General features: G+C 41.5%; 1 protein-coding gene across 1 annotated transcript in view; it reads left to right on the forward strand.

Annotated features, from left to right (window-relative positions):
• Window positions 1-2,443: 2,443 nt before the first annotated feature.
• RTN4RL2 (reticulon 4 receptor like 2) overlaps window positions 2,444-25,250 on the forward strand; it is a 218,445-nt gene continuing 195,638 nt past the window's right edge. Inside the window, exons 1-2 of the mRNA XM_082268267.1 lie at window positions 2,444-2,529; window positions 22,558-23,054. Of these exons, the coding sequence (XP_082124393.1) occupies window positions 2,499-2,529; window positions 22,558-23,054 (528 nt within the window). The 5' untranslated portion in view covers window positions 2,444-2,498. The remainder of the gene's footprint in view (window positions 2,530-22,557; window positions 23,055-25,250) is intronic.

Genomic DNA, 25,250 nt, shown 5'->3' on the forward strand with positions numbered 1-25,250 from the left:
CCTGCAGCTACACTAGCCTAGTTGCTGCACCCCTGACCCCCCCCCCTTATCTACACCCCTGGGCCATGGCTGCGCCTAGTTCACCCTAGTGGCCCTGCCTGTAACATTGTTTATGGTGTCCCAGTGCTGTTCACTTGCTGTCCCACTTGTTCTGAGAAGCAGTTCAAAAGGGAAGAATGTCCTCACATTCCTGTTAGTGTTCTGGAGTATCCCACAGCTTCCCTAAACACATTAAAGTTAATCAGCCATGAGCGTGTAAAAAAAAAAAACAATAAACAACAACAACTCCTAGACTGTTTACTGAGCCAGAGTGAATGTTGCTGTTTGCCTGGCTCCTGATACACCTGGGACACAAATTCAATAGCTCTTGCAGGGGTATCGCTACAAAGCAAAATACTCTGCCTCTGAGGGTCATGGTACAACTACAAGCAAGAAACACAAAGAAAGGTGCACGACCTAGCGCATTATCCTCATTATAGGCTTTATTGTTAAAACATACAAATGGCTACTCACAAGCAAAGGAATAAATCATTCACATGGGACTCAAAATCTTGAGTAGTCCATACGAATGTCCTATTAGGATGACGGCTGATGCGTTTTAAGGCATACGCCTCTTCCTCAGAACCTCTGTGTCATGATCTACTCTCAGGTTTAACCGGTTGCCGACTGCGCACAGTATATTTACTGCGGCAGTCAGCCCCGGCCAGGCAGAGTGACGTAGACCTACGTCACTCGCCTGTCACTGCTATTAGAGCCAATAGCGGGTGAGCCTCGGCTCGTTCACACTACGATCGCCGGTACAGCGGGAGAAAGACAGAGCGGCTTATGTAAACAAGCCGCCTGTCATTCTCCCTGTGTAAAAATGCAGATCAGACGGTTCTACTATGTAGAACCGTTGATCTTTGTTTTTACACCAATAGCATTGTCCCACTACAGTTAGAATCACGCCCCTAGGACACACTTAACCCCTCCCTGTCCAATACAGTTAACCCCTTCCCTGCCAGTGTCATTTTTGCAATAACAGTGCATATATATAGCACTGAATACTGCAGTAATGTCACTGGTACCCCCAAAAGTGTCAAAAATGTCAGTCAAGGGTCCAATCTGTCCGCCGCAATGTCGCAGTACCGCAAAAAAAATCACAGATCGCCGCCATTACTCGTTAAAAAAAAAAAAACACCAAAAATGACAAAAATTTTTCCCTTTGTTAGTAAACGCGATAACTTTTGCGCAAACCAATCAAAATACGCTTTTTGTGATTTTTTTTACCAAACATAGGTAGCATAAAACAATTTGGCCGAAAATGTTAAAAAATTTAGATTTTTACATTATTTTTTGGAGGAATTTCATATAAAAAAAAGTGAAAAATATTGTTATTTTTGCAAAAATTACGCTCTTTTTTTGTTTATAGCGCATGATCAAAAAATCGCACAGGTGATCAAATACCACCAAAAGAAAGCTCTGTTTGTGGGAAAAAAAGGACGTGAAATTCGTTTAGGTACAGCGTCGCACAACCGCGCAATTGTCCGTTAAAGTCACGCAGTAAAAAAATCGCAAAAAAAACCCCTGGTCAGGAAGGGGGTAAAATCTTCCGGGGCTTAAGTGGTTACATAATGGTACAAAGCCCATGTCCCATCCATGTGGTCTAGAAAGCTCCTCCCTCTGGGGTGTGGCAGTAATGTTGGGGACTCATCCCACTTGCATACCCACCAATCAAACTCCAGCAGGGTGGGTTCATGGAAAGCATATTTTGAACAATAATACATATACAAATACATACACATACAGGAGCAAAGATGCAACTGAGAATGGTACAACTATCAGTCTTACAATGCCTCATGGGACATGTACTGTAGTTCCACAATAGCTGTAGGGCTGCAGGTACTCACCACTGGATCACCATCCAGTGCCCCATAATCTGCACTATTTAGAAATGCTCACTTTTTGCACAGTGCGCTGTTTGCACTGAATGACCCTCCACCAGGTAGTCTCTCTTCTTGAAATTTAATAGCTGGGGGGGTACGACTTTCTTATCCTTCTACGTTTCCTTTGGACTCCCCAAAACCAGAGTCTTCATTTTAAGGCAAATTGTGGCTTCCAGCTCCGAAGTCAAAGCTTTGACATACTGTATTCTCCTCCCCTTGCATCAATGCAATGAATGAGAATGTTTTGACAATGTGGGGCTGGCATTGCTTGGAAAAAGTGCCAGACTCCAAGCTCCCTGGATTCAGGGGCTCCTGTTTTACCCAAGATCAAGGAATCCTGGGGCAAGAATGTAAAGGTTTAAATCGCAAATAAGCGAATAAGCAAATAGCTGTTAGCAAAGATTCATGCCCATGCAGTAAGCTTGGTGCACGTGGTAAGGCTACAGATCTGCTTACACACAGCTCCCTATGTTTTTCCTCTCCTCCTTCTTCTCCTATTGCTGCTGCTCTCATCTCCCCCCCCCCCTTCCTATCTCTTTCACTGGGCACCTCTCAGTCACTCCAGAAACAAGGATGCAAAGAGAGAGCAAGCTCACCCTGCGAGGTAAGAGAACCTTCATTTTATTACTTTTAGTGTGTAAGTGCCATGTGACTATTTTTTTAGAATAAAACAACATATAGTACCCAACAACAAGCAGATTTTTTTTTTTCTGTAATCTGTTTAAAATATTATTACAAATTATTTGCAAAAATTATTGCTTTGGGTTAGAGTATTTAACCCTTTGTTTTTATCTTAGGAATTAAACTATATTAATAGATAACAGGTAATTTTACAATTATATGGAAGGCAGAATTTCGTAAACTTGGGGGGCTGTTCTTAGAGGGTACATAAATGTCTAGCGGTTACTAAAAATGGTTTAAAGGCAAAAAAAAAAAAGAAGAAGAAGGGGGAGGAGAAACAGTGCTGATCAAGGTTAAAAAAAAAAAAAGAAGGATTCTAGTTAAAAAGTTATACTTATAGTGATACTTATAGTGGTTTACATACATTGCAACCTGCCTGTGCAAACTATTAGGTTAAGGTAGAATTTTACATAAAGTTATACATGCTTTGGCTGAAAAAATTACCAATTGCAAATATTACAACTAGATAACACAATGAATGAATTAGACAGATCATTTCTCATTAGATTTAATTCACTATGCAGCCCAAGATGATCACACACCACAATGTCTTATTTCAGTATTTTATCTACAGTTTGAATGTAAGGTAATGTCATGCTTGTAGCATTCAATCTAAACTTTGTAAATTGTACAAATAAATTATAACGTGTGTAGGGCCATGTACTTTCCAAACACACTCCATAAGGACCTCCAGTAGATCATAATTTCCAGACCGTTGTAAAGATGTGGTTTTTATAACACACGATATATAGTTCACCTGTTAATGATCTGTCAAGCCTCATCTACTGACCACAAAAACAAAGCAATATAACAGGCTTATCATTTTAATTTCAACAATCAGGCCACGTAGCAGTGCCATAAGGAGCACTTTCGATGGTCAGGACCTGTGGTTAGGATAGAGTAGCTCTGGTGCAAGGCTTGTTAAAAGACAGGAAAAAATACCTCTGCTTTCATTTAATTCTTTAAGCCATCCCAGCTCTCTGTGTCTATCGTAAGTACATAAAAGTATATGGAGATGTTCTAAGTGTATCCAATGAGTAATGCTGTAACCCACAACAACTAGTTTCTGTACTGAGGTCATCAGATCCAACTGTATTTTATTTTTGCTATATTTTTAAAAGATATTAAGTACATACAGTATGCAGTGATGAGGCTGTAATGTGCTTCTGTCTGCTAAAAAATAATATGTGGAGTGGATAATATTTTGTCCAGACCTTAAAGGAAATTAACATTTTTAGCAGAAAGATTTAACATATGTTATTGCTACAAAAGCCATTTTAAAATGTAATATTAATACATGTCATCAAGGTCGCTTTGCCATATGGCGGCCTGGAGAGGTTTTGTAAATCATCGTATAGAATTCCCCCAGAAAATAATTTTCCTGCTTGTATGATTGGCACCCTGGTTTTCTTAGAATTCTACACTGAGATAAGTCAAATTTTAGGCTTCCACTGTTAATAGAAGTTTCATTTCATCTCAACGAGAAAAACATTCAGGGGTATGTGAGATGATTAAGCCACACACACCTACACAGGTTGAACTGGATGGACTATAGTCTTTATTCAACCTCACCTACTATGAAACTAATTTTGGTTAGATACTTTTAAAAGTACCTCCTCTTTCTGAAGGAAACAGCTAGATAAGTAATTAAGTTATGGTGAGGTAGGCTAAGTGTCCATTCACATTGATCCGACTTGTCAGGCAACTTGTCAGCCTGACAAGTCGCGGTCCTCACGCTCCCACTGTGTAGTACAGGAGCCGTTCTAATAGGAGCGACACAAGTCGCTCCGACTTAGAAAAAGGGTCCTGTACTACTTTGGGGTGACCTGGAGGCGACTTGCATAGACATTCATGTTATGAAGTCCGTGCAAGTCGCGCCGAAGTCGGGCTGCACGCGACTTCACAGGTCAGCCCTTAAGTCAGAGCGACCTAATGTGAACGGGGGCTCAAAGGAACAAAAAGTCCCAGACTTAAAGAAGAACTTTTTGTTTTCTCAGTGCCTGGAGTCTAACATTGTCTTAATTTAGCCAAATCTTACCACTGCATGGACCTGGTGGATATGGGAACCCACTGTGGCTTCCCAAGGAACAACAGCTAGCTCCCCACTGCTCATGAATGATCCTTCAGCCTTCAGAGACATGTAACATGGAGTGGATAGGGCAGGGCTAGTGATGTTATCATGACCTAGGAAAGAATTTCAGAAGTGGGAGCAGGTACCAATAAAAATTGGTACTCACCCCCCCCCCCAAATTAAAACCTGTGACTCAGGCTGGGGGGGGGGGGGGAGGGTACCAGTGGGGCTTCATTTTTTGAGGAAAGAGAAGACATTTGGAAGCCTCACTTCCGAAATGGATCCAAAAAATAAGGTGTTTATTCCTCATTTCAGAATAATGGGTGATATTGTGCAAATGGTTTTGTTTTACCCCTTTTGGGGACAACTGCACATTCATGAATGCTGGTTTATAATAAAAATACAATGCAATATTATAAATCCAATTATTCAAAATTGCATCCACCTGTTTTGGGCCAGAGTATAAAGCAGTGGTTTTGAATGCCACAAAGGTCATAAAGGAATAATTTGCATGGCTCCACACCCAACAAATGAGAAATGCACTCCTTATTTTTTGATCTGTGATAGAAGCGAGACCTGCAAATTTCATTTTTTTTTTTTTAAGAACGATCTACTATGTTCTTCTAAATGGAAGCAGGAGACTATACCAGCTGGTATTTGTGATCAACCCATTCAAAAAATAAGTTTACGCAAGAACACAATAAACTAAAGAAAATTTCTCCAGTGCAGAGAAAAGTATAATTATTCAAAAAAAACTGCAAAAATGATCATATATATAGTTTATTTAATGGAAATTATTTTTTTTTTTTTTCTTAGTTGTTGACCTTTATATGAGGTATGGCTAAAAAACTTTGGGTGTAATTTCTTGACCCAGCATTACATACACTTCTAAGCAACACACCAGAAATAAAAATTGTGGCTAGGCTCTTAAATAATTCCTATCTACTGTATATCAGCCCAGAGATGACCATAGAAATTAGATAATCTTTTCCACATATTTAAATTTTCAACCAGATTAACCACTTGCCATCTGCTCTCATTGAGCCTACTGCGGCAAAGTGGCTCTCCTAGGTCAAGCGACGTAGACCTACGTCGCTGAATCCCGCCCCCTCTCCGCGGTGCGTGCGCACCGCCGGAGGCTCGCTCCCGCTGTATTCAGACACAGCGGGAGTCAGGCTAGGGGAGGAGAGGCGGTGATCACCGCCGCTCTTTCCCGATCGTCAGGGATCGAGTGAGGAAATCCGCCCGCTTGTGTAAACAAAGCAGGCGGATCTCCTATGTGACAGACAGGGACAGATTACAGGATTCAGCATAGCTGAACCTGCGATCTGTGTCACTCAGTCCTCTCCCCCCACACACGTCAGTAAGCATGAGGCATACATTTAACTCCTTGATCACCAACAGTGTTAACCCCTTCCCTGCCAGTGTCAATATTACAGTAACAGTGTATATTTATAGTCCTGATTACTGTAGTAATGTCACTGGTAACCCCAAAAATGTCAAAAATGTCAGTCAGGGGTCCGATCTGTTCCGCCACAATGTCGCAGTCCCACAAAAAAAATTGCAGACCGCCGCCATTATTAGTAAAAAAAAATAAACAATAAAAATGACAAATCTTTCCCGTAGTTAGTAAACGCAATAACTTTTGCGCAAACCAAGTAAAATACGCTTATTGTGATTTTTTTTTTTTACCAAAAATATGTAGCAGAAAACAAATTGGCCTAAAATGTAAAAAAAAATTAGATTTTTTCAATTTTTTGGGGGAATGTTATATATCAGAATGTAAAAAACATTGGTTTTTTTTTTTTCAAAATTGTCGCTCTTTTTTTCAAAAATTTAAAATCGCACCGGCGATCAAATACCCCCAAAAGAAATCTCTATTTGTGGGGAAAAAAGGACATAAATTTAATTTGGGTACAGACCGCGCAATTGTCTGTTAAAATAACGCAGTGCCGAATCGCAAAAGATAGCCTGGTCAGGAATGGGGAAAAATCTTCCGGTCTTAAAGTGGTTAAAAATACACTCATCTAGAATTTTTTTGTCAAAGACATGTAACTAAATACATTTTGGCCTAAATATATGACAAAAATTTAATATATTGGATATTTTTTAACTGTCAAAGTAGGAAATTTCAATTTTTTTTGCTAAATTTACGCAATGTTTTTATTAATATCGCAAAAAATTAAAAGTGCAGAGGTGATCAAACACCACCAAAAGAAAGCTCTGTTTGTGGGGAAAAAAAGGACGTAAATTTCGTTTGGGTACGGAGTTGCATGACCGTGCAATTGTCATTTAAATTTGCACAGTGCCAAGTTGCAAAAAGTGGCCTGGACGTTAAGCAGGAAAATCCTCCGGTCCTAAAGTGGTTAAACAACAATCTAATATCTGGTACAAGTAGTCACTGCCAACCAACTGTTCTCTGGGGGGGGGGGGGAATAAAGAATTGGCTTGGTTTGAAAACAGAGGTTTGTCTGTTTCTTTTTTTCTTTTTTTTCCAAAGTCTGTTTCTAACCAAAAATTTCCCACCTATTCACCAACATCTATCTGTCACTGCCCAGTTAACAGTGCTGCCGTATCCCACATACTTTCACTGTAAAATTAATTTTGTGTTCATTAATAGGCACTGATGTTAAGCAGTAGTCACAGGTCTCCAATAGCATTAGTAATTTTTATTTTTTTACTAAAAGAAACAACAGATGCATAAGTTGGGATTTTATTGCAATGTTCACACATAAGTTGGACGAGGACAGAAAGGTCCTTGGATACTTGAGAGAAGAATGTGGATAGTTTAACACCTAGTGAATATTTCATGTTACTGTATTAAATTTCAGGTGCTTAGAAAAAGAAAAAAAAAAAATAATCACATAGTGATATTACTCCGGAAAAAGAGTGCCATTGTTTCCTTCCTTTCTTCAGACTTGTGTAGATATTATTACTAGGAGTTATGCCATTGTTACATGGCTGAAAAAGAGCAGCACATTTACTTATAGACAAGACAGAAATCTAAAGGCAAAACTGGAGAGGAATTGGAACACCTGTCAGGCTATTATTGCTGTCTGTGCCCTGATTAGGGAGATTTGCCCTTGGTGTATCACAAAGTGAAGGTGAAAGAATATAATTTCTCTTACGTCCTCCGACAGTCGCCGCCCCCTCATACAGTCTTCACCAATGGGTATTGACTTCCTCTCCACAGGAGTAGCTAGGCAGAAGACTGTATGAGTGGCCGGCGACTGTCGGAGGACTCAGAAAAAGGAATTTTACGGTAAGATTTTACAAAAATTCTGTTTTCTCTTTCGTACATTGATGGACACAGCTCCTCATCTTCTTGGCTACGTGGGTATACTGCCCCCTACAGGAGAAGGACACTAGGCAGAAAAGAACTTGACTACACCTATGGGACAGTCCCAGAGGGTATACTCCCACTCTCTGCTATAGTTTTTTCTGCCTAGTCAGGAGCAAGGACCTAGTTCCTTGCTAAGATCTCTGGTCCTGGCAATTTTTTTCTTTTTGAATGGAATTTTTTCCTCTCTTTATTATTTTGTTCCTGATAAGAATCTACAATCAATTGCCAGATAAGCTAGATCCAGTGGGTCCCCCAGTCTGGCGAGGGAGCGTATGCGTAATACTCCATGCAATGACGGGCGCAACATAGCCCCACTGGACAGGGGCTGGTCTGCGAGTTAAGACATCTTGCGAGGGCACATACAACCTGGCTTCATCGTGAGTCACAGCGTTCCTCTGGCCGACAGCACCCACATTACGATGGAGCAGTGGCCTGTCGGGAGTGGTGCCCACCCTGTTCCTGGTGTGGAATATAGCTGTCTCCCCTCTACCACCGGAAGGTTTTGGGGTGGAGGTGGGCCCCTCCCCGGTCTCCCCTCCTTCCCAGACAGCACCTCCCCCTTCTTGTTGGTCTTCTGCGGGCCTTGGTCACCCCCCCCTCCCCATGGTGTGGACATACCATTTTAGGTTGGTCTGGGGTGTTGAGCTAGCGATGGGGGGGTGGGTGTTGAGCGCGCCACCAGCGACCAGACAATCAAACTCTGGGAGGGGGCCAGGGCCCACCTTCTTGTTGGGATAATTTTCAAGCTCCTGCCCCCCCCCCCCGGGAGCCGCATGGTGCCGCCATTTTTTTGTAGCTTTTTATGCTACAGATCGGCGGCCATGTTTGTGTAGCCTCAGTGGCCATTTTCTTATGGTTTCCCATTGAAAATAGCAGCCGCCATGTTTTTGAAGCCGCATTGGCTGTGATTGGCGATGGGAGCCTCTCTTTATCTCCCAGTGCTGATCCCTGGATATTTCTCTTCCTGATCACTTCTAAGCTAAAACACTGATCTCTGTGTGCCTTTCACAGAGCCTCCCCCCCCCCCCACAGTTAGTAAGCACAATTAGGCTCACACTTAACCCCTTGATCACCCCCAGTATTAACCCCTACCCTGCCAGTGTAATTTATACAGTAACAGTGCTTATTATTTAACACTGATCACTGTTTTGATGTCACTGGTTCCCAAAAAGTGTCACGTTAGTGTCAGATTTGTCCGCCGCAATGTCACAGTCCCGCTAAAAAATTGCTGATCGCCCACGGCCTACCGTTCAATTAGCCCTCTTAATTGATTGCACTCGTTTTCGCCAACCCCTACCTATTGTTACTGTTTTATCACTTGTATTCATTCACACAAACCTGTATGCTGTACAACATGGTGTGAAAATATTGTTCATCTTCCTTCCGATGTTACTACCTGAAAAATCCAATAAGAATTTTGAACAAAAATTGCTGATCGCCGCCATTACTAATAAAAACATAAAAAAAAAAAATGAATAAAAAGTCCAAAAATCTATCCCATAGTTTGTAAACAATATAACTTTTGCGCAAACCAAATTAATATACGCTTTTTGTGATTTTTTTTTTTTTACCAAAAATATGTAACAGAATACAAATTGGCCTAAACTGATAAAAAAAAAATGTGATTTTTTGAAAAAATTTATTGGGAATGTTTTATAGTAGAAAGTAAAAAAGGTTGCGTTTTTTTTTTCAAAATTGTCGCTCTTTGTTTATAGCGCAAAATCTGAAACCGCAGAGGTGATCATATACCACCAAAAGAAAGCTCTATTTGTGGGAAAAAAAAGGACATCAATTGTATTTGGGTACAGCGTTGCATGAACCGTATGGTTCAGGACAGGGGGTGCTAGTTTTTTTTATTTTTGTTTTTTTTTTAATTTTGGCGTGGAGTTCCTCTTAAAATCTATACCAGACCCAAAGGGCCTGGTTTAGATTTTGGGGGGCCCCACAATGTTTTTTTTTCATAATTCTCTCATGGGGTTCCCCTTAAAATCCATACCAGATCCAAAGGGTCCCCAAAGCTGTTTTTCCCCAATTTTTTTTTTTTTAATTTACATTCTTTTTTTTTTACAATTATTTTTTTTAATTCAGTAGGGAAGTCTTAACAACCTATTAAACAGGCAAAAAATTTGGGGGAGCATACCCATGTATTTCCAAAGCTGCTGCAGCTATGAACCAAAAGACATGTATATTAAAAAAGAATAGCGCGCAAATGCAAAAGAAATTACTACCAAATCTGAAGAGAGTCCATAAATAAAAATGGGGGTTTGGTCCCACCATATGGCCATATCGTGCTCAAGCCCACTACTGCGTCAAAGTACCCCATTATCAGTGGGTCCTACACTATCCATGAAAAAGAGATGAATCCAGCCTTTCTAACCCGTGGCGGAAATGCATTGCGTGTGTACGAGGCTTTACTCTTGCTGGGTGCAGAAATGGGCCCTGCTGTTAAAAATTTGAAAACAAATTAAAATTACATGCACCTGTAAAACAGGTGCAGAAAAATTGGGTCTTGGGTGTTGGTGGTGCCCTAAACCAAAAACATTGTTGGAAGCTAGCATAATCAAGCTTTAGGAATAAGATAGGCAGCATAGGCAGTCTTCAAGGGATCCCAATCCCTAGGAAATTCAATCAATTACATCAGCATCAGGGGCTTGATAGCTACTGTTGATCCACGACTGATTCATTTTGATAAATGTCAGCTGTTCATCCCTTGTGATAGCAATATAGTTAGTGCAAAATAAAAAATGTGTAAAAAAATAAAAATAAGTTGTACAAAATAAATAAATAATTAAAAAAAAAAATTTAAAGCGCCACTGTCCCACTGTGCTTACGCATATATAAACGTGTTCGCACCACACTTGTGAGGTATTGTCGCGAACGTTAGAGTGAGAGCAAAAATTCTACCTGTGCAACTTTAAACTGATAATCTGTAAAGGTGTTTAAAGCCTCGTCTATGGAGAACTTTAAGCACCGTAGTTTGCCGCCATTCTACGAGCAGACGCAATTTTCAAGGGTGACATGTTAGGTAGCAATTTACTCGGCGTAACATCATCTTTCACAATATACGTAAAAATTGGAATAACTTTAGTGTTTTATCAAAAAGGTGTATAATGAGAAACGGAGGAAGCTCACATACACTAGCAGCGCTAATTATATTAACTTATGTAAACAATACATCAAAAAATTATAAAATTATACATCAAAACAATTATTCTCTGTATATGATGTCCATGCAAAGTGAGTAATGTCCGTAAATGCTAGGTGATACAGTTCATATACTGAGTGGGGTCCTGGAGTGCAAGCCCATGAACACCCAATGGTGCTTCCTGTTAAGGTGGACCACCGTCACCACACCTCAAAGTACGTGCCCCCCTAGGTAGTAAAAACTCACCACAGGATGGCAAAAGGGACGCCTTATATGGGATATATTCCACAATGTGGTAAACGAATTCCAGGTAATACCTCTCCGGATTGACCAAAATCTGATATATAATCAGGACTTCCGTTCAGCATAAACTGCACCAGACACCTCAGATCATGTATGGGAAAAGAAAGGCACACGACGGGCTCCATATATTTTCTACATGCTACTATTTGAGATTGAACATTGTGAGTGTATCTTGTATGGGGGATTGGGAATTCTAATAAAGTGTTGTTTTATGGAATTACACTATGGGTCTTCCCCCTTTCTTTTCCCATACATGATCTGAGGTGTCTGGTGCAGTTTATGCTGAACGGAAGTCCTGATTATATATCAGATTTTGGTCAATCCGGAGAGGTATTACCTGGAATTCATTTACCACATTGTGGAATATATCCCATATAAGGCGTCCCTTTTGCCATCCTGTGGTGAGTTTTTACTACCTAGGGGGGCACGTACTTTGAGGTGTGGTGACGGTGGTCCACCTTAACAGGAAGCACCATTGGGTGTTCATGGGCTTGCACTCCAGGACCCCACTCAGTATATGAACTGTATCACCTAGCATTTACGGACATTACTCACTTTGCATGGACATCATATACAGAGAATAATTGTTTTGATGTATAATTTTATAATTTTTTGATGTATTGTTTACATAAGTTAATATAATTAGCGCTGCTAGTGTATGTGAGCTTCCTCCGTTTCTCATTATACACCTTTTTGATATTATTTGATTTTTATAGCGGCTGCTTTGTTTTTAGAATTTCTATTATATTAGCGCTGGGTTGAGTGGGTTTTTATATTCTTACTCCTATTATTTAACTTTAGTGTTTTGGTTTTATTTTTTCATAAAAAAGAAAAAAAATTGGGTTTCAAAAACCGCTACGCAAATACTGTGTGAAGTATTTCAACATCCACCATTTTATTCTATAGGGTCTCTGATAAAAAAAAATATATATATATAATGTTTGAGGGTTCTAAGTATGTTTCTAGCAAAAAAAAAGTAGATTTTTACATGTAGGAGTGAAGTGTCAGAATTGGCCCAGGAAGCAAGTGGTTAAAGGCATCGGTCAGTGGCCGCCTTCTCCACCGCTTTTCCTTTAACCACTTCAGACCCGGAAGGTTTTATCCCCTTCCTGACCAGGCCCTATTTTGCGATTTGGCACTGCATTACTTTAACGGACAATTGCACGATCATGCAACGCTGTACCCCAAGCAAAATTTTTGTAGTTTTTTCCCACAAATAGAGCTTTATTTTGGTGGTATTTGATCACCTGTGCGATTTTTATTATTTGCGCTATAAACAAAAAAAGAGCGACAATTGTGAAAAAAAACAATATTTTTCACATTCTGCTATAGGACATTCCCCAAATTTTTTTTAAAAAATCAAGATGTTTTAACATTTTAGGCCAATTTGTTTTCTGCTACATATTTTTGGTAAAAAAAAAAAATTGCAATAAGTGTATTTTGATTGTTTTGCACAAAAGTTATCGCGTCCACTAACTACGGGAAAGATTTATGTCCTTTTTATTGTTTTTTTGTTTTTTTACTAGTAATGGTGGCGATCTGCGATTTTTAGCGGGACTGCGAAATTGCGGCGGACAGATCGGACCCCTAACTGACATTTTTGACACTTTTGGGGGTACCAGTTACATTCCTACAGTAATCAGTGCTAAAAATATACACTGTTACTGTAATAATGCCATTGGCAGGGAGGGGGTTAACCCTGTGGGTGATCAAAGGGGTTAATGTATGCCTATATGCTTACTAACTGTGTGTGTGTGTGTGGGGGGGGGGAGTTCCTGTGACAGGCACAGACAGATCGCAGTTTCAAACTGCTGATCTGTCCCTCCCTGTCTCACGAAAGATCTGCCTGCTTTGTTTACATAAGCAGGCGGGTCTTCTCTCCGTTTCCCAGATGATCGTGGGAGGAAGGCGGCAATTGCCGCCTCTCCTCCTGTGGCCCGCCTCCGGCTGTATCTAAACACAGCAGGAGCGCGGCTCCAGCGGTGCGCGTGCACCGCTGGAATCACATGCACTCCAGTCACATAGTACTACGTGACTAGACACAGGGGAGCCGCTCTGCCGCAGTAATATTACTGTTGGCAGTCGGCAAGCGGTTAACCGAACGAAGCCTCAGAAAAACCTCCCAGTGTCTGAAAAGGTGTTACACAAATTTTTCTTCAAAGCGTCCTCAAGATGTTGTTCCTTCTGCGAAGGCAGGATGAGCTCTGCAACTTTACCCTTGGAACTACCTGCTCCTAGCCACGTACAACCCCTGGGGTTTCTGGGGACTGAAAACAATCCCTTGAAGATTGCTGTATGTTATCCTCTATATCAGGGCTCAAAATTTAAAGTCCTGCTCTACTAGCCAGGCCTTAAGGGTTACTCGCCACCAGTTGTCCCACCCAACTCCTACCCTGCCCGGCCCCTAATTCCACCCCTAAACACGCCCTCATAAATTATCTCATATAATTACACTGTTAAATGTTTTTGCATTAATGCAGAAGTTACAAAAATAAATATTAGTAACAACGTTTTCAGTGCCCATCAGTGCAGCCTCATCAGTGCAGCCTCATCAGTGCCCATCAATGCAACCTATCAGTGACCATCAGTGCAGCATCATCAATAAAGCTTATCAGTGCGGCCTCAACAGTGCCCATCAGTGAACCTCAACAGTACCCATCAGTGCAATCTGATCAGTGCCCATCAATGCAGCCTCCCCTATGCCCATCAATGCAGTCTCACCCATGCCCATCAATGCAGCCTCGCCCGTGCATGTCAATGGAACCTCACCCGTGCATGGAAGCCCCTGTACAATCTTCTGAATCTTGAGCAGTTGCTTGATGTCCCTTCCCGTTCTGCTGTGCTGCAGCAGCAGCCTCTGCTGGATGGGGGGTGCCTGATTTTAGCCATACCTAGGCACAAAATACACCACTGAAAACATGGGCAATACCGATGACTGGTCCCTTCCCCTCTTTTTGCCTTTGAGAGCCTCCATAGTGCTGGCTCCACTTTCAGCTCAATAGAAACTATTCTGATAATAATCCAGTTCTTATATTCTCACAAACCTCGGTACATCAGACCAGAGAAGAGGACTTTGTGGAATATTACAGGGTGACTACAGCGAGGTGACACGAGATACCATGCATGCCTTGTGTAGCGCGGTTACCTTCCATTTGCCGGTGTGTCATCCATTTTCGTTCAGCATGTCATGGGGAAGAGAGGAAGAGGAAAGCTGGTTGATAATGACAGAGCACAGAGCGTGGATCATCCCGCTGTAACAGCTTTAATTGTAATTGCCGGGCGCTCGCCGACACACACAGTCCTGCCTCCTAGCCCGGCTTCTTTGATAGACGTCACACGTCCTGGTTGGCCAGGTGTTCTGTCTATCAAATGAACTGGGCTAGGAGGCGGGACTTTGTGTGTCGGCGAGCGCCCGGCAATTACAATTAAAGCTGTTACAGCGGGATGATCCGCGCTCCGCGCTCTGTCATGATCGGTCAGCTTTCCTCTTCCTCTCTCTTCCCCTGACCAGCCCCACGCTCGCCCTACATAATTTTCCACTCGCAGAATGCGAGCAGGCGAGTGGAAAATTTGAGGGCTGCTCTACATGTTATCCTCTACATCCAGTCTGTGGGTCTTTCAGGTGCTGTTGCCAACGGACTGCATGGCAGGTCATCATGTCTTGTCCAGCATGTGGTGCCCAAGCGGCTGGTGTTCTGGAAACGCTTTATCCGCTTCAGACAGAGATTGCAAACAGCAACACTGTGGTCTGCTGCACATGTGTTGAAAAAAGCCTACACCAATGAACTTTCAGAAGTCAGTGGGGAGTCAGCAGTGCCCTGCACCTGTGGAGCTCTGTGGTGTGATGCCCTTAAGCCGGCCTCTGGAGGACATCCTGCCTGGTTGGAGTTGTTTCTCCTCCTACTCACTTTCTTCCCTTATTCTCTCAGGCACCCAAGTACAGTCAGTGACCTCATTATCCCCTCCCTCCTCATCACTGGAGCAAACTTGGCAGTATGCTGCAGCTGGGGTAACATGACTGCTAGTTTCTTGACCATCATTGGCACCTCCTCCCTAGGCTCACGTTACTCTCTTCCTCAGCCTGTGAACCAACATAGGAGCATTGAAATTGCTGCGCATCCTCCAGCAGCCTGTAACTGACACTATGATCAAATAATTCAGGTTACTCCTCCATGCATGATGTTGGGGCCACGGAAGGAGTAGCTGTGGACAAGGAGCCTGTGGAATAGGCCACTTTAGCAGCTTCGGTGGAAGGCAAACTAGTATGAGCCTGAGTGACAGAGGATGAGGAGGATGAGGACGGCTTAGTTATCCAATCCACCAACTCTTCTGCATGTTGTGGCTCAATAATACGGCCAGCACTGGAAAAAAAAGGACAAGCGTTCCCTGCCTGCAGAGGATGCCTCTCCTTGTTTGCCTTTCGGACATGATGGGGACTTTTATAACTTTTTATTATGTGGGATAGAAATATGTTACTTGGGTGCAATACTTTTGTGCTTGGTGCACTATAAACCGTTTTATTATATTTTTTTTTTGGGGGGGGGGGGGTTAATAAAGAAAATAAGGGTGCAGCAATTGTGGAGATTTTTTTATTACTGCTGCAAAAAAATAAATAAAAAAAAAAGTCACAAAAAAAAAACAGAGGTGACCCAGAAAGAAGACTGCCTGCGACTTAGAAGAAGAAACAGCAATTATGGAGACATTTTTTTTCTTGGTGCTGCTGCTGAAAAAAAAAAAGAAATCAAAAAGCTAAAAAAAAAAGGAACCATTGCTGACACAGAGGACAAATCCCTGCAATGAAGAATGGAGGAACAGCAATTACAGTGTCTCACAAAAGTAAGTACACTCCTCACATTTTTGTAAATATTTTATTATATCTTTTCATGTGACAACATTGAAGAAATGACACTTTGCTACAATGTAAAGTAGTGAGTGTACAGCTTGTATAACAGTGTAAATTAGCTGTCCCCTAAAAATAACTCAACATACAGCCATTAATGTCTAAACCACTGGCAACAAAAGTGAGTACACCCCCAAGTGACCCTGTCCAAATTGGGCCCAATTATCATTTTCCCTCCTCGGTATCATGTGACTTGTTAGTGTTACAAGGTCTCAGGTGTGAATGGTAAGCAGGTGTGTTAAATTTGGTGTTATGGCTCTCACTCTCTCATACTGGTCACTGGAAGTTCGACATGGTACCTCATTGCAAAGAACTCTCTAAAGGATCTGAAAAAAAGAATTGTTGCTCTTCATAAAGATGGCCTAGGCTATAGGAAGATTGCCAAGACCCTGAAACTGAGCTGCAGCATGGTGGCCAAGACCCTACAGCGGTTTAACAGGACAGGTTCCACTTAGAACAGGCCTCACTATGGTCAACCAAAGAGGTTGAGCGCACATGCTCAGCGTCAAATCCAGAGGTTGTCTTTGGGAAATAGACCTGCTGCCAGCATTGCTGCAGAGGTTAAAGGGGTGGGTAGTCAGCCTGTCAGTAGTGCTCAGACCATATACTGCATCAAATTGGTCTGCACAGCTGTCGTCCCAGAAGGAAGCCTCTTCTAAAGATGATGCACAAGAAAAACCACAAACAGTATACTGAAGACAAGCAAACTAAGGACATGGATTACTGGAGCCTTGTTCTGTGGTCTGATGAGACCAAGATAAACATATTTGGTTCAGATGGAGTAAAGCGTGTGTGGCAGCAACTAGGTGAGGAGTACTAAGCTAAGTGTGTCCTGCCTACAGTCAAGCATGGTGGTGGGAGTGTCATGGTCTGGGGCTGCATGAGTGCTGCCCTCACTGGGGAGCTACAGTTCATTGAGGGAACGATGAATGCTAACATGTACTGTGACAAACTAAAGCAGAGCATGATCCCATCCCTTCGTAGACTGGGCCGTAGGGCAGTATTCAAACATGATAACGACCCTAAACACACCTCCAAGGCGACCACTGCCTTGCTCAATAAGCTGAGGGTAAAGGTGATGGACTGGTCAAGCATGCCTCCAGACCTAAACCCTATTGAGCATCTGTGGGGCAGCCTCAAACGGAAGGTGGAAGAGTGCAAAGTCTCTAACATCCACCATCTCCGTGATGTCATCATGGAGGAGTGGAAGAGAACTCCAGTGGCAACCTGTGAAGCTCTGGTAAACTCCATGCCCAAGAGGGTTAAGTCAGTTCTGGAAAATAATGGTGGGTACACAAAATATTGACACTCTGGGCCCAATTTGGACATTTTCATTTAGGGGTGTACTCAATTTTGTTGCCAGCGGTTTAGACATTAATGACTGTGTGTTGAGTAATTTTGAGGGGACAGAAAATTGACACTGTTACTGTATACAAGCTGTACACTCATTACTTTACATTGTAGCAAAGTGTAATTTCTTCAGTGTTGTCACATGAAAATATATAATAAAATATATAAATGTGAGGGGTGTACTCACTTTTGTGAGATACTGTATACTGTACAGTAGGCTACCTGCCTACAAGTGGGATGCTCCAAAAAGAATGAGGACACTTCTGCAGCACAGTCTTTGCGAGGGCCAGTAATGGACTTGGCTAAATTGAAGCAGTTGAAAGGCGCAACTTGTTTCAGGAAATTGAGCAAAGTCCCTTAGCACAAAATAGGGTAGACAAAGCTCATCAGGATATCAGCCAATACCCCCTTTTTCCTGCACTCTCAGCTGACTCTCAAGCACCAGAGGGGTGGGTGGCAGCAGCCCACAGACTCAGGAGGCTCTGAGGAAGAGGCACGGCCTCGAAACGCGTCAGCCCTCCGTCTTCATGAGACATTGGACTTTTTAAACGATGATGCTCAATTGAATTGATATGCTGGATTACTACGCATGTTTGTGAGTAGTTGATTTTAAATTTATGTTATTAAAAGCCCGTTGAGGATAATGCGCTAGGCTGGTGCGCCCTTCTTTTTGTTTGTATTTTCAGTATCTTTGACCACCCCGGTCGTAGAGGGCAGCAAAGCTTAGCCTGGCATTCCTCTCCTACATGTAAAAATCATTATTTTTTCGCTAGAAAATTTAGAACCCCCAAACATTATATAGATTTCTTAGCATAGACCCTAGGGAATAAAATGTCTGTCATTGCAATTTTTCTATGTCACATGGTATTTGCACAGCAATTTTTCAAATGTGATTTTTTTTTTTTGGGGATAAAAATACATTCATTCATTTAAAAAATAAAAATAAAAAATAGTTAAGTTAGACTAGTTTTTGTATAATGTAAAAGATGATGTTATGCCAAGTAAATAGATACCTAACATGTCATGCTTTAAAATTGCTCACACTCGTGGAATGGTGCCAGACTTCGGTACTTTAAAACCTCCCTAAGCTGCGCTTTAAAATGTTTTGCAGGTTACCAGTTTAGAGTTGCAGTGGAGGTCTTGTGCTAGAATTGTTGCTCTCGCTCTAATGATTGCAGCAATACTTCACATGTGTGGTTTTTAACAGCGTTTATATATGTGGGCACAACTTGCATATGCGTTTGCTTCTGCACGCAAGCTCGAAGGGACAGGGTGCTATCATTTTTTTTTTCTTATTTATTTTACCTTTTATTTATTTTTTTAATCACTTTTTTTCCCCAAACACAAGGAATGTAAACATCCCTTGTAATAGAAATGAGCAGGACAGGTCCTCTTTAATGTGAGATTTGGGGTCAAAAAGACCTGAGATCTCACATCTACCCTTAAAAGCAAAAAAAAAATATTTTTTTTTTGCAAAAAATAAAATCTAAAATAGTATCTTTAAAGCCATCGGGCGGAAGCGACGTATGACGTCTCAACTGTCCTCCAAGGCCATAGAGTCGAGTGAGGACCATCTTGGCCTGGGAGTCTGGGACCCGAAAGGACCGGATGATTTTCCCCGCTACCAACGGCAATACCTCGCATTTGTGATTTGAACGTCATTTACATATGCGGACGCTACCTATGTATGCATTTGCTTCTGCGTACGAGGGCACGGTGCGCTTTATTTATTTTTTTTTTTATGTTTATTTTATTTTCATTTTTTTTTTTTCACACTTTCTCTTTTAATGTTTTTTTACACTTTTATTCCTATTACAAGGAATGTAAACATCCCGTGTAATAGGAATAGGAATAGGGCATGACAAATCCTCTTTATGGAGAGATCTGTAGATCTATAAGATCCCACATCTCTCCTCTAGGCTGGAAAGAGATTTAAAAAAAAAGATCTGCATGGCCGGGTGTGACGTCATAACGTCGTGCCGGTCTCCGAGTTAGAGAGATGACCGGCTAGTCCTTGGTCAGATCTATGATAAACTTTAGCCGTCGTCAGATTCTCTCTCAGGCTCGCCGACCCCACGAGTTAGCCAGTAGAAGCACCAGAGGGCAGCGGAAGGGGGAGGTCCGTTCACGCCGCCTGTAAAACAATTGTAGCCCTGGTATAGGGGGGTCATATGAAGTTGTACTCTCCACACAGGCTATGGCGCTAACCTGCAGGTAACAAAAAGAGCCAGAGCCTTCGATAAAGAAAGAACGGACTATGAATATATAATTGGTAGTACCTCCACCTAGAACAGGGCTCCAGCATATGTAGAGGTGATCCCATTCTAGGACAATAAGTAGTAACTCACCCAAAATAACTGACAGCAGTAGCACTAATACGCCCAGCATAGATTTCTAAGAGAAAAGATATGCAGACATACCAGCATGTGATTAGTGTAACTTTATATATGATGAAGTGATGGCATTTCATACAACCAAAGCAATAACAGGAAGATTGTACATACTGCATGTCTAAGAAGAACAGTGTATATATGTAGCTATATACTGTATATCTTGATATATAACTAAAGGCCTTTAACACCAATAACTCTAAGGTGCAGGGCCGGCGCTCCCGCTAGGCGAACTAGGCAGCTGCCTAGGGACGCACTGCTGTCTAGCCTAGCCTAGCCAGGAGGGTGCAGGCCGGCCCGGATAGATCATTAGATGTCAGTTTGCTGGGGCCAGAGTGGCTACACCGGAATAGAGCTGTGTCTCCTGTGTCTGTTGTGACTCTGAGTGTGTGTGCATTGCTGCTGTGCAGGACTCATTTTGTCCAGGTAGTGCTGTCTGTGCACCATGCACAGATACAATTGGTGATGGTGACGCCCCTCCCTGTGGCCTGGCTGGCACTGTGTGCCACTGTGCAAGCCAATGAGGTGCTGATATATAATATTGGGGGTCACACAAGACTTCTGCTTTTGTATATATTACGTTTTCCTGCTGATATAAGACTGCTGCTTATATAATTTACATTATTATGTAATTTATCATTTCTGATAGCACACACTGGTCCGTCCCCATCTCTTCTCTTATCTAGATCATCAATCCAGTATCTAAATGTCCATGACTATACTATAATACATATGTACAAGTACATGATGCCATAATACTGTACACAGCCTAGGAATTCCAAATATGAAAGCTGCAGACTGTGTATTATACTGTTTGTCTACAGGCAATATTCCTTGGGGTCGCTTAATGGGATGGACTTAATTAAGCGACCCCAAGGAATATTGCCTGTAGAGGAGAGATCCTTATCCCTTAGGGGAACTGCTCACTTAGACCTGGTGGTAAAACACATGTCTAAGTTTAAGGTGAGAGGCCATCTTTGGGTGGTGGTGGTGGAAGCACACACACTTTCAAGCACCTTTCAAGCACCTTTTTCTGGTTACATTTTGCACAAGGCAGAGGAAGCTATACAATGGACTCCATTTGCACTTTATTACAATATTTTTGCACTTTATGATTAATTTGCACATTGATACCTTGATCACCTGTATGCACTTTATTTTAGTTTTTTTTTTGCACAGTGATATCGATGTTTGGTACTCATTAGCGCTGTACCTTTGATATATTTCGATTTTTTTAGTGTTAAAAGTATGCACGGTTACTGTACTAATGACACTGGCAGGGAAGGGGTTAACACCAGGGGCTATCAAAGGTTTAAGTGTGCCTCTAGGGAGTGCTTTCTAACTCTGTGTGGGATGTACTCAATAGATGAACACAGAGACCTGTGTTCCTAAATAGTAGGAACACAGGATCCCTGTGTTCCTCTGTGACAGAACAGTGGTCTGCCTTGTTTACATTGGCAGACCGCCATTCTGTCTCCATGGGGAGCGATCCCGGGTGGTAGCAGACATAGCGTCCGCCAGACCAGCTAATTGGCTCCCCCTCTGATCACTGTCTATTACACGAAGCGACATACAGATACGGCGGCAAGTCGGCAAGTAGTTAACCATACTGCCACTTGTTTGGAAGAATTAAGTCCTCTTGCTCTCTCTAGCAGCAGACGATGCAATTACATTATCTTTAGGACACTCTCTACTCTTTAGTACATGTGCCAGGAGTTCCTCTTTCCTCACCACCGTCAGTGCAGGAAACTAAGAACTAAGAACATACATCTTAAAGCCCTTCATAATTTGACATCTGGTAAGAGGCTGTATATATTAGGTGAAGGTTTGTTTCACCCTCACTCGTGGTGTCATAAGAGGCTCTTACTGGATCGATTACCATTAATGCCCTTATACTAATTTTCTCTAGTAAGAAGTAAATCCGGAAAGATGGTGGGAAACTCCTTGCTGAGAATCACCTCTACACTTGTATGAACATCTCACCTTTTGAGAAATTAAGTTGGAACGTTGGGACTTTATTAATCACAAGTTTTGGAATACTGTATATTATTCTGTTTGGACTTATTCACATATATATAATTTTGGTTTTTTGATTATATGTTTATATAGTAAAACATATGCAAATGTTTTGATTCATATTTGCACATAATTTGTAGCGCACCAGACTTTTCTCACTATTCATTTATTTCCAAATATTGGATCTTTGGTTGCAACACACTACTAGCATACTAGCGCATTCTCATATTTTCCAATTGCATAATAATTCCTGACAAGAAAATATTAAAGTAGAAAAACTTTAATTTAAAATGTTATTTAGTCATAATATGTTAGTAAAGATAATACATTTTCTTGCTCTAATCTTGTTTTTTTTTTTTTTTTCTCCCCTAATTTCATCTTCTCATTCCAATCCGAATAATTCATTCCCTCTGGCTTCTGGTCTCCACCCAAGGCTTCCTCCTGCACCTCCTAAATTTACTTCCCCTCCTTCCCCTCTCAAGCTCTTATCCTTTCTCTCTCTCCCCTTGTCCCTCCCTTTGCACTTGCTACCCATCACCTCCAACAGCTAGCTGCCAGTCGCACAACCTTTCCCGAGTCCCGTCGCCTCTACCGAACCAGGCCCGCCGAGTCTTCCTGCAGAACAACCAGATCTCAGAGTTAGGTCCTGGACTTTTTTCTCCTTTTACATCTGTACTTTGGCTATTCTCAAATCGTATCTCCGTGCTGCGTCCTGGGACATTCCAGGGTCTGGAGCATCTAGAAGAATTGGATCTTGGAAAGAACCCAAATTTGCCACCTCTACAGCCAGACACTTTCAGTGGTTTGAATTCTTTGCTCTCCCTGCACTTGTATCAATGTAATATCCACAGGCTGCCAGCTGACCTGCTCCGAGGACTCCATTCTCTGCGCTACCTCTACCTTCAACACAACCGCCTAACAGGATTGCCGGTGAGTAAAACCTTTAAATACCATGAATGACCTCTAAAATATGTGTATCCCAACTGACCTAAGTAATTTTCTGGAAAAAAAGAGATGGACTCTCTCTCACTTTCAGAGATGGCTGTTTAGTGATTATAAAATCCATTACTTCAATATTGAACCATGGGCTGTTTACGTCATACTTGAAGTGGAACTTTAGTCAGAAAATGAAGTCCAGCTAGATTATTTAAGGCTGGCCCATTTTGCAGGTATAGCAAAACATTAAAACTAAAGCCTCGTACACACGCAACGATTGTTGGCCGACCGATCGGCCGACTTTTGTCCAGTGTTGTTGTGTTGGTTGAAATGTGCTCTAGACTGCACACGAATTTTGTCGGCCAACAACAACCAACTTCAGAAGTGATGTCATGTGCTGGTTTACTTTTCGTGTGTTTTTTCTTCTCTGAGCATGCCCAGTCTTGCTCATCTGATTTTTGTCTGCCGAAATCTGTACTGACTGACGAACAATCGGCCGTTCTGTTGACGGCAACAAAAATTTTATAGCATGCAAACCAGATTTTGTTCGGCCGAAAAGTCGCAGTCGGTTGTCGGAAGCATCATACTAACAAGGCGACAATCGGCCGATCGGACGTTGGCCGAAAATTTACGGCCAACAATCGGTGCGTGTGTACGGGACTTAAGTGTCTATACTGTTTAAAATCCAGTAATACAATGATTCACCCTCTTCTGCACATGCTCAGTTGTTATCCATTTTAGGTTTTTTTAGGCACTGCTAAAGTTGTAAAGGCCGATCTGCTGACAGCCTTAAAGCAAATTTAAACTCTCCTATCCTTTACAGCCAAGGAAGCAGTTTCTGTTTAAACTGCAACTGCCATGGTGCTGCACATGTGATCAGTTATGACGCCAGACATTTGATGGTTTGACGGTTTGGTTGAGGACACAAGCAAATGTGACAGTTAGCAATCCCAGCATTCCAGAAATGTAACTGTTAATTCAATGGGTTTAGTTCCACTTTAAGATTTACTGCTGTATGGGGGCTTTGGGCTTCAGCAAAATGACAGCTTCCAGCAAGAAGCAAGTTGAAAGTAAAGTTCCACTTTTAAGGGACTGTTTATAAAAACGATACATTGCCTTTAACAATCTTCTTTTTATGCAACATGTTAATGTGTCATTGTGTGATGTTTAAAAAATGTATATGTGTAATGATTTAAATTTAGAAAGTTGGATCCAATGCTAAATTAATCATTGTTAATATAAATCACACAATACATTTCCACTAAGCACTTAATAAACTTCATATAGAGTGTCTGGAAACCATTCCAATATATATTGTGTGTGTGTATATATATATAATATACTGTATGTACTGTGTGTGTGTGTATATGTATATATATATATATATATATATATATTGTACATATACTGTATATATATATATATATATATATATATATATATATATATATATATATATATATATATATATTTCAGGCTTCAAACATAAAGATATAAAACCGTATTTTTTTGTGAAGAATCAACAACAAGTGGGACACAATCATGAAGTGCAACGAAATTTATTGGGTATTTCAAACTTTTTTAACAAATAAAAAACTGAAAAATTGGGCGTGCAAAATTATTCAGCCCCCTTACGTTAATACTTTGTAGTGCCACCTTTTGCTGCGATTACAGCTGTAAGTCGCTTGGGGTATGTCTCTATCAGTTTTGCACATCAAGAGACTGAAATTTTTGCCCATTCCTCCTTGCAAAACAGCTCGAGCTCAGTGAGGTTGGATGGAGAGCGTTTGTGAACAGCAGTTTTCAGTTCTTTCCACAGATTCTCGATTGGATTCAGGTCTGGACTTTGACTTGGCCATTCTAACACCTGGATATGTTTATTTGTGAACCATTCCATTGTAGATTTCGCTTTATGTTTTGGATCATTGTCTTGTTGGAAGACAAATCTCCATCCCAGTCTTAGGTCTTTTGCAGACTCCATCAGGTTTTCTTCCAGAATGGTCCTGTATTTGGCTCCATCCATCTTCCCATCAATTTTAACCATCTTCCCTGTCCCTGCTGAAGAAAAGCAGGCACAAACCATGATGCTGCCACCACCATGTTTGACAGTGGGGATGGTGTGTTCAGGGTTATGAGCTGTGTTGCTTTTATGCCAAACATAACGTTTTGCATTGTTGCCAAAAAGTTTGA

Source organism: Pelophylax lessonae (genome assembly GCF_965119305.1).
Source record: "Pelophylax lessonae genome assembly, chromosome: 9".
Taxonomy (NCBI): domain Eukaryota; kingdom Metazoa; phylum Chordata; class Amphibia; order Anura; family Ranidae; genus Pelophylax; species Pelophylax lessonae.